Here is a 13,985-nt window from a genome sequence, read left to right as displayed (position 1 = left end):
TCATTTTTTTGCGCCTGCGCATAAATCTGAGAAGCGTGAGTTTGTCATTATTGTTTATCTAGACATAGGATAGGTTGTGTGAAAATATTACTGATGTTTAACGTTAAAAATGGACCAAAAGATTAATGCTAAACAACGTTTGACATGTTTGAACGAACGTAAATAGATTATTTACTAGGTTTTTTTAGCTTTTCGGCGTGATTTACACCCCCCCCCCACCACGTTTTGTGGGAGCATAATGAACGCTAACTACTTGGTGTTATTTGGACATAAATTATGAACTTTGTCAAAAGAAACCACATTTGTTCCGGACCTGGGATTCTTGGCAGTGCCTTCTGATGGAGATAATCAAAGGTAAGGGGATATTTACAATGTTATTATCGATATTAGATGATGCTAACTGTATAGCATAGCTTATTGTTCTTAGCATAGCACCCCGTTTATTGCAAAATGTGATTTTCCCAGTAAAGTTATTTTGAGATCTGGCCATTCGGTAGCAATTACGAGATGATAATATATTATTCTTTGAATGACAATATTATAATTTACCAATGTTTTCGAATAGTAATTTTGTTATGTTCACCGGAAGCATTTCAGAGAAGAAAAAATCTGAATTTCACGCTACTGTAAAATGCTGTTTTTGGATATAAATATGAACTTGATGGAACAAAAAATGCATGTATTGTATAACATAATGTCCTAGGAGTGTCATCTGATGGAGATTGACAAAGGTTAGTGCATAATTCTAGCTGGTTTCTGCTTTTGGTGACGCCTGACCTTGAATTGAAAATGGATGTTTGTACTTTTGTGGCTATGTACTGTCCTAACATAATCTAACTTTATGCTTTTGCCGTAAAGCCTCTTTGAAAATCGAACAATGTGGTTAGATTAAGGAGATGTTTATCTTTTAAATTGTGTAAAATAGTTGATAGTTTGAGAAATTGAAATTATTAGATTTTTGATGTTTTGAATTTCCAGCCTTGTTAGCAATCCCGACTCGGGGTTCATTGCTAACCTGTAGCCCCAACAGGTTTTAAAGGGTATCTGCTTTTTCCCTCATGAACTTCTACAGATGCACCATCGAGAGCATTCTGTCGGACTGTATCATCGCCTGGTACGGCAGCTGCACCGCCTGCAACCGCAGGGCTCTCCAGAGGGTGGTGCGTTCAGCCCAACACATCACCAGGGGCACACTGTCTGCACACAAGGACATCTACAAAGCTGTGACTGAGATACCTAAAAACAGCTATCTCCAGGCCATCAGACTGCTGAACATTCATCACTAATCGGCCTTCCGCCCGGTACCCTGCCCTGCACCTTAGTATAGTAATGTTTACATAATGTTTATTGCTCTGAAATCATTTCTGTAGTTTTAATAAACAGATAAGATTCTCATTCCTGCATCATTATCTTGTTGAAATGTAATTTGATCTCTGAAAATTACGTTAATAGTTTTTTCGGTTTATATGTAAATACTGTATTCTTGACATAGCTCATCCACATAACTACTGCAGTACATTCCTTTTTCCTACTTGTATATTGTCCATACTGTCTCTATGTATTTATATTCCAGACTCTGATATAAGCGTTCCGATATCTCTTGTTTTTTCCTCTTTTTTGTTGTTGTTGATTATTTGTGTATTAGTATTGTACTGTTAGATATTTACTGCACTGCTGGAGCTAGAAACACAAGCATTTCCCGGCACCTGCTTTAACAGCTGCTCATCTGTGTATGCCACAAATAAACTTTGATTAGATTTTGACTTGATTTAGATCTGAAATCAAAATGCAAATATCTTCTACAAATCCAACAATACAGCTGTTTTAGTAAACACATCAATTACTTTCTCTCCACTTTTCCAACCACTTAAGAAACAACTTAGAGTGTATGAAATCTTAGTCTGCTTCTCTACTTTTCAAATCTGAAATCAGAACAGAAATATATTCTACAAATCAAATTATAGCACTGGGGGGAGCACATAAGACTGTCGCATAGATCACCCCACTAAACTACACCCACACTGACCAAACTACAGTAGCGACCCCATTTACTATGGCCAACCTAAAACATTCAATTTTACTACTGCATTGTACTTCTGGGCTACTTACTACTATGTAGTCTCCCACTGAAGGCAACTATGTATATAACAGTCCCTCCCTCTACTACACCAGCCTCCATTGTTCAACACACATATTCCTTGTGTAGTAGTCTGAGACGAGTTATTTGTGATGAAATATGCGATCTAACGCGATAAAAGTAACAAGGTTGATATAGTAGTCTATCAAAGAAATCAGACCAGATATTTTAATATTTAACATTGACTAGGCTATATTTCACAGCTTCGCTTAAGTAAAACTTATTTCACAGCCACAAATAAATTTTTCTTCATGAAAAATTACCATGTAGTTTATTTATTTTTTATTTATTTGGAGCTCCTGTTTTCTGCACCTGGTAGGTTACTCCATGTGATAGGCTACCTGGGGAGGGCCTCCACATGCTCCAATCCGATCCGTGACTGATTATTGGCAGTGGCTTCAAACGCCTTGCCAAACCCTTGGCGCTTAAGGCCGTTTGCAAACACATAAGCTAAATGAGGCCCAACCTTCTGTCGCTCGAATCCCCTGTCAGGGAAAGTTATAATAGTTTGAAAGTCTTTGGTCAATTAGGCCTACTTGTGACGTGAGAACAACATCTGATTGCCAAGTCGTAGTAATTCTACAGGGGAACCGCATTAGGCCAACCTTTTTTTCGTTCGTTTTAATTTTAAATGTCTGGAAACTGGGTTATAGCCCACCATTGTAACCAATGCTACACCTGGAAGCAAAACCGGATACAATTGTTCTGAAACATAAGTGATTATTGAGATAAATATAAGCTATAGCCTACATTCAAAAAAATAATAAAAAATCCCTGAAACATTTCAGCCTTTGGGCACATATACAGTAGGCTAGACAGAAACATTACCATTCAATTAGCCTGTTTGAAATAGGCCTACACTACAGTTTTTACGTGACATTGAAGTTTGCCTGTACAGGTCAAGTGTAATAAGCTATTTTTATGCATAATTTGGCAAAGTACGCACATATAGGCTAGTTGTATTATTTGGAGGTATTTACTTGTGCATGGACCATAACAACCTGCCTGGTAAATCATAGTGCAGGGGAAGCTACGGTCAAAATACTGCAGTGCAGGTTTGGTTGAATACACTATAATTAAATTCCCCAAAATTGCCAATCTAAAGCAGTATAGTGGTGGTAATCAGGCAATGTCAAGGGTATAGCAACGACGCCCAGGAAAGTCATGGAACCCAGGGGAATAAGGCTACACTTTTTGATAGACAAGAAATACGACAGCTTGACGGGTTCGATGTTACTACAGACGCTTTCTACGTATAGATGCAGTCTGCCAATGAGGAAATGGCTTTTCAATTCATTCTCTGTACGAAAATCACGTGCCTAAAGGTTATCTTGGATGTCATTGGTTACTGTATGGTTGCTGCTGGTGCCGTATTTGGGCGGAGTGATTGACTTGAATCGACCGTATACATCGACTAGCCTAGCCTATAGCCCACGCAATCGAAAAGGATGGGAGTTTGACCACCTCTCACATTTTGTGCCCTCTAAAAAATGGGATTTCAAGGAATTGTGGGTTAGCCTATACATTTAACAGAATGGAAGCGTACATATGATTTTCGCACATTATGGACACTTTGGCCGCTATAAAGCAGTAAAAGGTTTATGTACTTCTTTACATAAGTTATATCTTCGGCGCTTCAACAACCAAGCTCACTGACCACGATGCGCAATTCTCCGCGCTTGGTGTCGGGGCGTTGGAATGCCAAGACATCTTGAACCGGGGGGCAAAGACCTTCGGTTAGGGATCATCCCGTATGGAGAGACCTCTCACTTAGCAGCCTTCAATCTAAGCTCCCCGTGTCAAGACGTTGCCGCGGCACAGAAGTCCCCGTTTATTCCCCAAGACTCCGGATACGCAGCTGCGCTCGGAAACAACTACGGCGGTCACTTTGGTTCACATGAATATAGAGCTATTGACTCCATGGATTTTTCGATCAGGTATCGCACTTCAGACATTGTCCATATAGCAACAAGGGATGCTGAGCACGGATTTTTCAGCCGCACCTCAACAGAAAGTTTGCGAATGCCCCTGATGATATCTGAAAACCCGATGCACCCTCTATTTTCATCTATATACGACCAGAGCGCATCCCCAAATGGATACACAGCGAACCGCAGGGCGCATGTGGGTTCACGGGGAGACATATACGTTGGAGCAGATCCGCATCAACCTGTCTCCAGCCCTCACCCACACGTCAGTGCTACCCAGCTCCACTTAGATCACAATGTGGAGATGGGTATGAGAGTAGCAACACAGAATGGTAACGGTGCTTTCTTTCTATACATGCGACAGCCCTCTAAGCAGGACGTCACCTGTAAATGGATAGATGAGAATCAGACAAATCAACCCCAAAAAACGTGCGGCAAGATGTTCTGCTCCTTGTTTGAACTGGTTACGCACGTCTCCATGGATCACGTCGGCGGTCCAGACCAGGGTCATCATACTTGCTTTTGGGAGGATTGTCCGAGAGAAGGCCAATCTTTTAAAGCAAAGTATAAATTAGTCAACCACATTCGTGTACACACTGGAGAAAAGCCATTCAACTGTCCGTTTCATGGCTGTGGGAAAATATTTGCCAGGTCGGAAAATTTGAAAATACATAAAAGGATTCATACAGGTAATGAGCCAGCCCTACATTATATCAAATCAACAGGCCTAACATAATATGCAATGTGTTATATGAAACTGGTTGAAGTTACAATGCTCTCTGTTTTAAGACTGCTATGGGTCTAACTTTGACTAACTACCAGTCAATAGGCCTATCCAACTGCAATTTTGACGCACAACGCAATTTATTAAATTAATTTCTACATTAAAATTACTCATTTTCTTTGGCAGGTGAGAAGCCCTTCAAATGCCATTTCGAAGGCTGTGACAGGCGGTTCGCAAATAGCAGCGACAGAAAAAAACACATGCACGTACATACCTCAGACAAGCCATATATCTGCAAGGTGTGTGACAAGGCCTACACTCATCCCAGCTCTCTGAGGAAACACTCGAAGGCAAGCCATCTTTTCTGGTGAAAAATGCCAACGTATATGACCTATATTTATATGACGTAGTATATAGAAATCAAATGATTCTCCATTGTTATATGTAACTGAAAGAAAACACACAAAATATAGGCTATGGAAAAAATTGAAGGACTAGGCTACATATCCTGTGTTTGTAAATTTGAGCAATCAAAAAATACACTTTTGAGTTACCACATCTACAATAAATGTTCTCACTTTACAGGTTCACGAATCTCAAAGCTCAGGGACCTCCCCAACGGGAACATCTGGATACGAGTCATCCACGCCACCTGCTGCGTGTAGAGCTATGTCCTCAGCCATCGAAGACTCGGCAAAACCATCCATGCTGGTCAAGCATCATACGTCAATATTTAAAGAGGATCTCTCATCCAATGTGGTTGAATGGTACGTTTGAAACGGTTAGAGTTAACAGTCCAAGTGAGAACACTAAACGTTTATATAGTTATCCACTGGGCACACTGGTTGAATTAACGTTTTTTATTCGTCATTTAATTGAAATTGTGGACGGTAGGCAGGAACTCAGGCCCATAGCATAGGTTTGCTCAGTTTTCAACAAAAGTTCAGAAAACACAGCGTAGTCCTATGCATTGCCTTAGTGTTGAGCTGTAAATGCACCTTCATAAAATGCAGAGAAAATGCAATCAAATGGCAATCATTCTGGAGTGATGTTTCTTCTATAGCCTCCCAAATGTTAGGGAAAGTCTGATCCTTGGAAAATACTGCACATTTACTACGGATTTACAGATGAAAATGTGTCCCACTGCACCAAAGCCTTTACATTCATAGATAGGCCTCCATATAAGCCTACTGATAAATGGACAAAGACATCCCCCCCTTTTTATTTTACCAGGTAGGCCAGTTGATAACAAGTTCTCATTTACAACTGCGACCTGGCCAAGATGAAGGAAAGCAGTACGACAAAAACAACAACACAGAGTTACACATAAACAAACGTACAGTCAATAACACAACAGAGAGAAAAAAAATAGAAACATCTATGTACAGTGTGTGCAAATGTAGAAGAGTAGGTTAATTAATACATGAAAGAAAGAAAGACATACGAAATGGATCATCAAAAGCAACATATAGAAACCGTAAAGTGCATAAAAAGAAAGGAAGTAACTTTAGAGAGAAAGAAAGGAAACAGATAAAGGAGGAAATGAAGTATTAGAGTAGAACAGTATTTTCATGTGTTGCTAGATTTTAGCTCTGTTTTCAGAATCAGTTTTAAGACAGAAAAAGATGGGTTTACTGTCATCCACATGGAATGTTGCCTTTTGCAAAGAACAATATAAAAATGTATTCCTTAATTTCTCTATCTTAAAATATACTGTTTACAATATAATTCATACAATTGTATTTTTGTTGCAGTTTATTGTAATGTTGTTGTATAAATTTACAGATATAAACGGTTATATATAAATCAATATGATTTAGGCATGCAACTTTAGTCAACACTTCAATGAAAAACATGTTTATGGACATTTTGTACATTTTGTTTATGAGTGATGTTGAATCTAATAACTAGATACACTTGTATAGATTTTGGGGCTTTTAGTTTTTAGATGTTGGATGTTGGAGTGGTAGCCTACCTTTTGCTAAATGATTTACAAGATCCAGCATTTGTGGACAAAGTAAAGTTGACAATCCATTACGGCCCAGAAGACACAAAATATTCTTAAAGTGTTCAGTGGAACATCAAGGAAAACATTTTAAACAGGCAATTTAAATACATCTGGTATATGTTGTTCAGTTAGCCAAACTAGCATCAGATTCAGATACTTTTTTTAATGAAAGCTAAATGTAAAAAAACATAGATCAAGGCAAAGTGAAATAAATAACAGAAAGCATACAATAAGTTACAGAAATCTGACCTATATTCAAAATGTGGCATTTAATTCACAGTTTGTTGATTTGTTAAAATTGATACTATCTATGTACTGCAGTGTATCCCAAATGACCAATAAATTGGTAAGACTTTGATTTGGTTTTTCCCTGTTTATTTATCATGATGATGCTGTACATTATGTGTGGATCTGTACACAAATCTGCTCTCATTATAGCCTATTAGATATCATTGGCGTAGCAAATTAACAAATTGTGTTGAAATATCAGTATATCTTTTATCAGATTAACCCTCATGCTACCAACATATTTTACATCGATTACCAACTGGGGTCATTTTGACCCCAAGAAGAAACTATTGAAAAAGGAACAATCATAGCAAAATATCAATTTATTAGTTATCAAAACATCCTTAGACATGTAAATAATGTTATCTGAAACAGAAAATGACCAAAACAGACTGTTATTTTAGTAAAATTACCATTAATTTGCTAATTCTGTCAAATGAAAATATGAATGTTTCCTTCATATAATGTGCAGCTTTTTCCCAAAGTGCAATCCACATTAGAACTAAGAAGGTAATTGACCATAATTTGATTGCATCATTACATTTTTCAGAATCCTTAAGTAAATATACATGTTTTTTGGTAAAAATGACTGTCTATTTGAAATATACTTAATTCTTTTTACAAAAAGTGATTCTAATAGACATTGACCAAAAATATGGCTTAGTTTTCTTTATTTCCTTAACCCACAGCCAGCATTAGCATCGCTGCTGGTGAAACAGCTGGAGTGGGATGGGCTATGGCAACATGCTTAAAAAAACATGCCCGAATCTTTTTAGTGACTTCAAAGTGACTTAAAAGATTTTGTATACCATTGGCAGATTTTTATATGAACAAAATTAAGGTCATTTTGGTTTTTGTACACAGTCATAAGAAAAGTACAACCTTAGGCGAGTACATGGGGCGTTATATTGCTGCAGGTGATCTGTCTATCTGGTCAAAATCACTATCCTCTGGTGGTATGGATAACTTGTAATTCTGTCTCCAGAGAAACCTAGATTCAAATAAAGGTCATATAATTGATCATATTATATAGGCGGAATCAGGAGCATTTTTATTGATACAGTTCAAATTGATACAAAAACACGAAACAATGATTTAGATTTGTTAAGAACAAGTTGATTGACAAACTCAGGAAAAATTTGAAGAATTGAATAAACCATCTTTGGACTATGATGTAAAAAAAATGCCTCTGGGGTCAAAATTACCCCAGTCGGTAGCTTGAGGGTTAATAAACACAACACTCCTCACAACACTCCTCACCTTTTCAGCCTACCCTTCAGCTCTATTAGTCTATATCTGCTGGCTTAGCTAGGAGTACGTTCTAAGAGGATCAACCCATAAGCAGTTTCCAACGGCCCTTTGTCACGCAAATGTCTGTGTCATCTTTGTGAGAGTCTGGTCCTGTGTTGTTTTCTACGGATAGCCATGTCAACTGACTTCAGGTCAGCTCTAGCCCTGCTTATTGGTAGATACCCTCACCAATATCAAGTACTCCCCTCAGTAATATCACACCAATTTGGTTGTCACATTTTTAACAAAGATTTTTTTATTCTCCAAAATGCATCCTAATCTTCATCTTCCCTGTTCTCCACCTTCCTCTTCACCATAATCATCCTCTTTGCCCTCCATAGCACTCTTCTGAGGACACCCGTCATATGAGCGGAGCCATCAGCCATGGTGGTGGTAGTGGTGACAGGCTGGAGCCTGCAGTAATTGTGCCCCTGCTGAGATGCTGGCCTGTCTGGGATCAGGGCCCAGCAGGAGGGGGGGCCCAGCCCCGCAGCCATGGGAACAGCCAGGGGAGGAGGAGGAGCCTAACCTGTCAGAGATTTAGACCTACTGGTTGATCTCTCATCCCACATACTCACTCAGCTGAACAAAAATTAATCTTCCACCTCTTTGGACAATTTGGGAGAGGAGAAACTGATGAACAAACATAAATTCCACCTACAGTTGGGGTTGATAAGGAGAGGAGGGAAGTTAGAAGTTACCTAGTGTTCACAAAACCGTTTATTGTCAGTCTCCTTTAAGTAGATTATCAGAAGAGATACGAGACTGAGAAATAGAAACTATTTGTAGAAGATATATAGGAAATCATCAGATGTTTATTAGCAAAAATCTGTCGCTCCACTTTTCTGATTCCAGTCAGTCCTTTTTTCTGTGTGTGTGTGCGCTCTTGGCGTGCATGCATGGGTGTGTGTCTACTCCCATTCATTACTTTTTTTTTCAGCAGTCTCTCCTCTCAGTGCCAGACCAAGCTTCTTGCCCAGTAGGGTACACATCTACCCCTGATCACCTGCTGGGCTCAGAGCACGGCCCCATGCATGACTCTCTCCTTCTCGGTCCCCTCCATTCCCTCTACAGACTTTTGCTTTGGTCCCTATTTTTGTCCACTTTCTTATCTTTACATTTAGGTCATCATGGTCAGCCCCTCTTACAGTAAGTGTATGTAAAAAGCAGAGGAAGACTCAACCACAGGACTTTCAACTGAAAAGGGGGTGGAGTCATCCTGAATCACATGGGTTTGAAGTGGCTTAACTCTAGTGACCTCCCATTGGGTTATATTTGTGAGGTGTGGTACATTGAAGAGAAAAAGCCAAGTTGGGCTAATGGTGCCATCCAGAGACATAAATTTAGAAAGTTAGGTCAACTTTTAGAATTTTAGAATTGTAGTCATTCAGTTAAATAGCGTTAAATATTCCCTATGTAATGTTAATGAGGAGCTAACGTGGCTGCCATAGAATGTTGAAGTGTCATGCAAATGCATCATAATGCAGAAACCACATTGGCCCAAGTCTCTAAATATATATATACTGAACAAAAATATAAACGCAACATGTATTTCTGTCTGTAATAAAGCCCTTTTGTGGCAAAAAAACCCCTCATTCTGATAGGCTGGGCCCTGGCTCCCCAGGAATTGGGCCTGTGCCCTCCCAGGCCCACCCATGGCTGCACCCCTGCCCAGTCATGTGAAATCCATAGATTAGGGCCTAATGCATTTATTTGTATTGGCTGGTTTCCTTATATGAACAGTAACAGTGAAATCGTTGCATGTTGCGTTTATATTTATGTTCAGTGTACATGGCCCTGGTGCCATCTAGTGGTAAAGAGGAGATACATTAAGCAGCCTTTTAACAGGGTGGTGGTCAAAATAATACTGAATCTTCCTTTTTACTTTCTAAAACATTGTTATTGAACAGATCACTACATCAATAATAACCTAATGTTAAAGTCAGGAGAGCCTCCTAGTAATGTGACAATCATCTTGTAAAATAATGGTTATTTTCGACATGAATATCAGGAGCATTGTGAATGTTACTGTGTTTGAACATGCATAGACAAAAAAGTATCAGACTTATAGTAACATACGAAAGAGAGAACCCATCATGATGAATGGGCTTTTTTATCTGATTCTACACAGGAAAACAGCCGGTCAAGTTCGGCAGACACATCAATTCACAGACTGCTTGATACACAGATTATATAACAGAAATAGAATTCTATTTCTATCAACGATATACAGGAGATCTTCCATCTGCTGGGTACAAGGGGCTGGGCTAACTAAGAAAGATGAATGTGTTTTTTCTCTACATTGGCCATGTTAATGCAGGCTGCTAAAACAGGACACATTCAGCCACAGGGGGAAGGAAAAGGGTGCTGCAACGTAGCTACCGTTACATTATGATGGAAACTCTAAATGGCATTTACACATCCAGGTGACAACACGTGATCTAATGAAAATAGAGATAGTTTGTTACCTTAGGTTCACAACAGCCTAGACAACCTCTTATCATATCATATTTCAGTGTGGGCACCATGTGTCTTGGCTCCTGTGAGCAGTGGAGTGGACTCTTGGCCAAAAATACCCCAGCTCCTAAGGGGGTATAGTGCACAACCGGGTTGTCAGGTTTCTCTCTCTGCTGAGACCTAGAGTGGAGTCCCACTACTGTCCAGGGGCTTGCATGTACCAGGGGATGTACCAGGCTCCTCTTGGGCAAGGGGAGTTGCCGTTAGGGCCAGTGACTCGGCTGCTGGGCAGGGTGCAGAGGGTGTGGCTGCCAGTTGGCTCTGACCCACAGCTCATGAAGGCCAGGAAGCACCTGTAAAACTGTAACACATGACCTCGTCAATGCAAAGCATCCTGTGTGATAATGGAGTACTGATGTAAAGGTTTCAATTTCATCATCAAATCATTGACATGTGAGAACAATGGCCAGTGTGTGTGCCACTGACAGGCTGTTACCTGGTTGTTTAACAGCATATATATGCTAGGGTTGAGAAACGTGCTACTTTTGGCGAAGATGGAGGGGACGATGCTTGTTGTGGGGCCGAACAGGCCAACCTGGCCGAAAGTGGCTAGCAGAGCTACCACGCCGTAGGGCATCCAGCACAGCAGGTAGCAGGACACCATGGAGACAACCATCACCAACACATGGGTCTCCCGCTGATGTGCAGACAACTGGGTTGTTTTGGCTACCTGAGGAGATGTGACATTTTATAATATAATAATATATGCCATTTAGCAGACACTTTTCTTCAAAGCGACTTTCAGTCATACACTTTGCATGCATTGGATATACGGGTGGTTCCAGGAATTGTCATGATGTTGGCCTGTGGGTAAGGTTTATGACCCCCCATAAATACCTTTCTCCCTTTCCTCTCTTGACTCTACTGAAGGACTCTTGAAAAGCCTTTGTTAAACATAGAGAGTCGGGGAACATCAAAGTTGGGGGGAAAGGAACCAGGACTTAATGAATATGATGTCAGTTCAGTTGGCGTCTGAGACATGATTACTGATGACAGGACGACATAAACTGTATCCTGGAAAATCTACACATTATAGTTATCAGATTCACATGAAATTGTTGTGCAATTTAAATGTTTAAATATGAAACTATTTGTGAAAAGATTAAATGGAATTTTAGCTTCCAAATGAGAGAATTGGGTTTTCATAAGGTTAGAGCTCTGCTCACTCAGTGGCCCGCCCATGTGAAGAGACATTGGTTATAAACCATGAAACACGCCCTTCTCTCCCCTCCTATATATAGCCCTTTACGAAAATATAACTTTCTGTTCCGAGTACGCGAGGCCTGCAGCCTCATGTTAAAAGGACTCACATAATAAGCTGTTCTGGGTACATTAGGGCGACGGTTCCACGTTAAAAAGACTAACATGTCAACTACAGAACTAAGCCAACCTCAGCGTGAGCTTTGGTTGCGAATGGTATGAACTTTGAACTCTTATTCACTACAGAAGTGATACCTCCTAGCCGCTGAGTTAGCAGCGGCCTCTGTAAACATGGGCTAGGAAAGGACGGATGACGGTTCCAGTCTAACACACAACGACGATACTACAACGTATCCAATTTACCACCAGAGACATTCCTCCAAGGACAGGAAGATCTCTGTTGGGCAACACGGCCAGCATCTACAACCAACCTACCGAAGCGCAGCTCAGAGTAAATATTTATTGCATTTTCCTTTTCCAAATGGGCGGTAATTTAGAATGCATAAGATAATGTATTTACGATAGCATAGCTTCTCCCTTTGTTCCTCAGTCTTCCCGCTCTTTCACTCAAACCCAACCCCCTTTCCTTTGTGTAACCAGCCGTCATGTCGGCTCCGTCCACCAGGGACGTTTTCTGTATGACATCATTTGCATTCTGTGTATATGTAATTCTGTGTGATTATTTAGGTATTTAGTAAATAATTAATTAAACCAAAGTTTCTATTGTTGATTCAACTTGTTAACCAGGGTTCGTGAAGATAACCAAGAATTTACAACTTTCAGATGAGACTGAAATAAGTTGATGAATAATATTGACTGCTATTGATGTAAAATATTACTAGGTCTTTAAGAGTTTATTCGGAAGATAACAGCTCTATAAACACTCTTTCGTGGTGCCCGACTTTCTAGTTAATTACATTTACATGATTAGCTTAATCAGGTAATATTAATTACAGAGAAAGAATTTTATAGAATAGCATGTCATATCACTTAATCCGGCATAGCCAAAGACACGACAGAATCAACCCACTGTCCTGGCGTTGCAAGTGCAATGCTCTACCAATTGAGCTACAGACTCATAGGACTATTTTATTCAAGTTACTTACGCTGACTAATTTCTCCAATCAAACCCCCAACCAATCGAATCACTACCATCTAAAGAAGGCCACTACCATCTGAAGAAAGCCACAACCATCTAAAGAAGGTCACTACCATCTGAAGAAGGCCACTACCATCTAAAGAAGGTCACTACCATCTGAAGAAGGCCACTACCATCTGAAGAAGGCCACTACCATCTAAAGAAGGCCACTACCATCTGAAGAAGGCCACTACCATCTAAAGAAGGCCACTACCATCTAAAGAAGGCCACTACCATCTGAAGAAGGCCACTACCATCTGAAGAAGGCCACTACCATCTAAAGAAGGCCACTACCATCTGAAGAAGGCCACTACCATCTAAAGAAGGCCACTACCATCTGAAGAAGGCCACTACCATCTAAAGAAGGCCACTACCATCTGAAGAAGGCCACTACCATCTGAAGAAGGCCACTACCATCTGAAGAAGGCCACTACCATCTGAAGAAGGCCACTACCATCTGAAGAAGGCCACTACCATCTGAAGAAGGCCACTACCATCTGAAGAAGGCCACTACCATCTAAAGAAGGCCACTACCATGTGAAGAAGGCCACTACCATCTGAAGAAGGCCACTACCATCTGAAGAAGGCCACTACCATCTAAAGAAGGCCACTACCATCTAAAGAAGGCCACTACCATCTGAAGAAGGCCACTACCATCTAAAGAAGGCCACTACCATCTGAAGAAGGCCAGATCAACATCCTTATGTACTGTAGATTATTGTTGTTATTCGAACTCGTTGTGTCAGCCACCTACA

General features: G+C 40.2%; 1 protein-coding gene across 2 annotated transcripts; it reads left to right on the top strand.

Moving 5' to 3' along the window:
* The first annotated feature begins 3,497 nt into the window (after nucleotides 1-3,497).
* Nucleotides 3,498-7,155, top strand: LOC106563696 (zinc finger protein ZIC 3-like). Of its 2 annotated transcripts, none has more exons than XM_014129508.2 (3): nucleotides 3,498-4,754; nucleotides 4,976-5,088; nucleotides 5,375-7,155. In XM_014129508.2, the coding sequence occupies exons 1-3, from the start codon at nucleotides 3,836-3,838 to the stop codon at nucleotides 5,564-5,566; spliced, it is 1,224 nt and encodes a 407-aa protein (XP_013984983.1). In that variant the 5' UTR covers nucleotides 3,498-3,835; the 3' UTR covers nucleotides 5,567-7,155. The 2 variants fall into 2 exon arrangements, with proteins under 2 accessions (XP_013984983.1, XP_013984982.1); XM_014129507.2 differs by having other exon boundaries at nucleotides 4,976-5,139.
* Nucleotides 7,156-13,985: the final 6,830 nt, after the last annotated feature.

The sequence above is a fragment of the Salmo salar genome, chromosome ssa11, assembly GCF_905237065.1.
Source record: "Salmo salar chromosome ssa11, Ssal_v3.1, whole genome shotgun sequence".
NCBI classification, from domain to species: domain Eukaryota; kingdom Metazoa; phylum Chordata; class Actinopteri; order Salmoniformes; family Salmonidae; genus Salmo; species Salmo salar.
The sequence above is the reverse complement of the archived record's forward strand: the minus strand, read 5'-3'. Positions and strand labels throughout refer to the sequence as shown.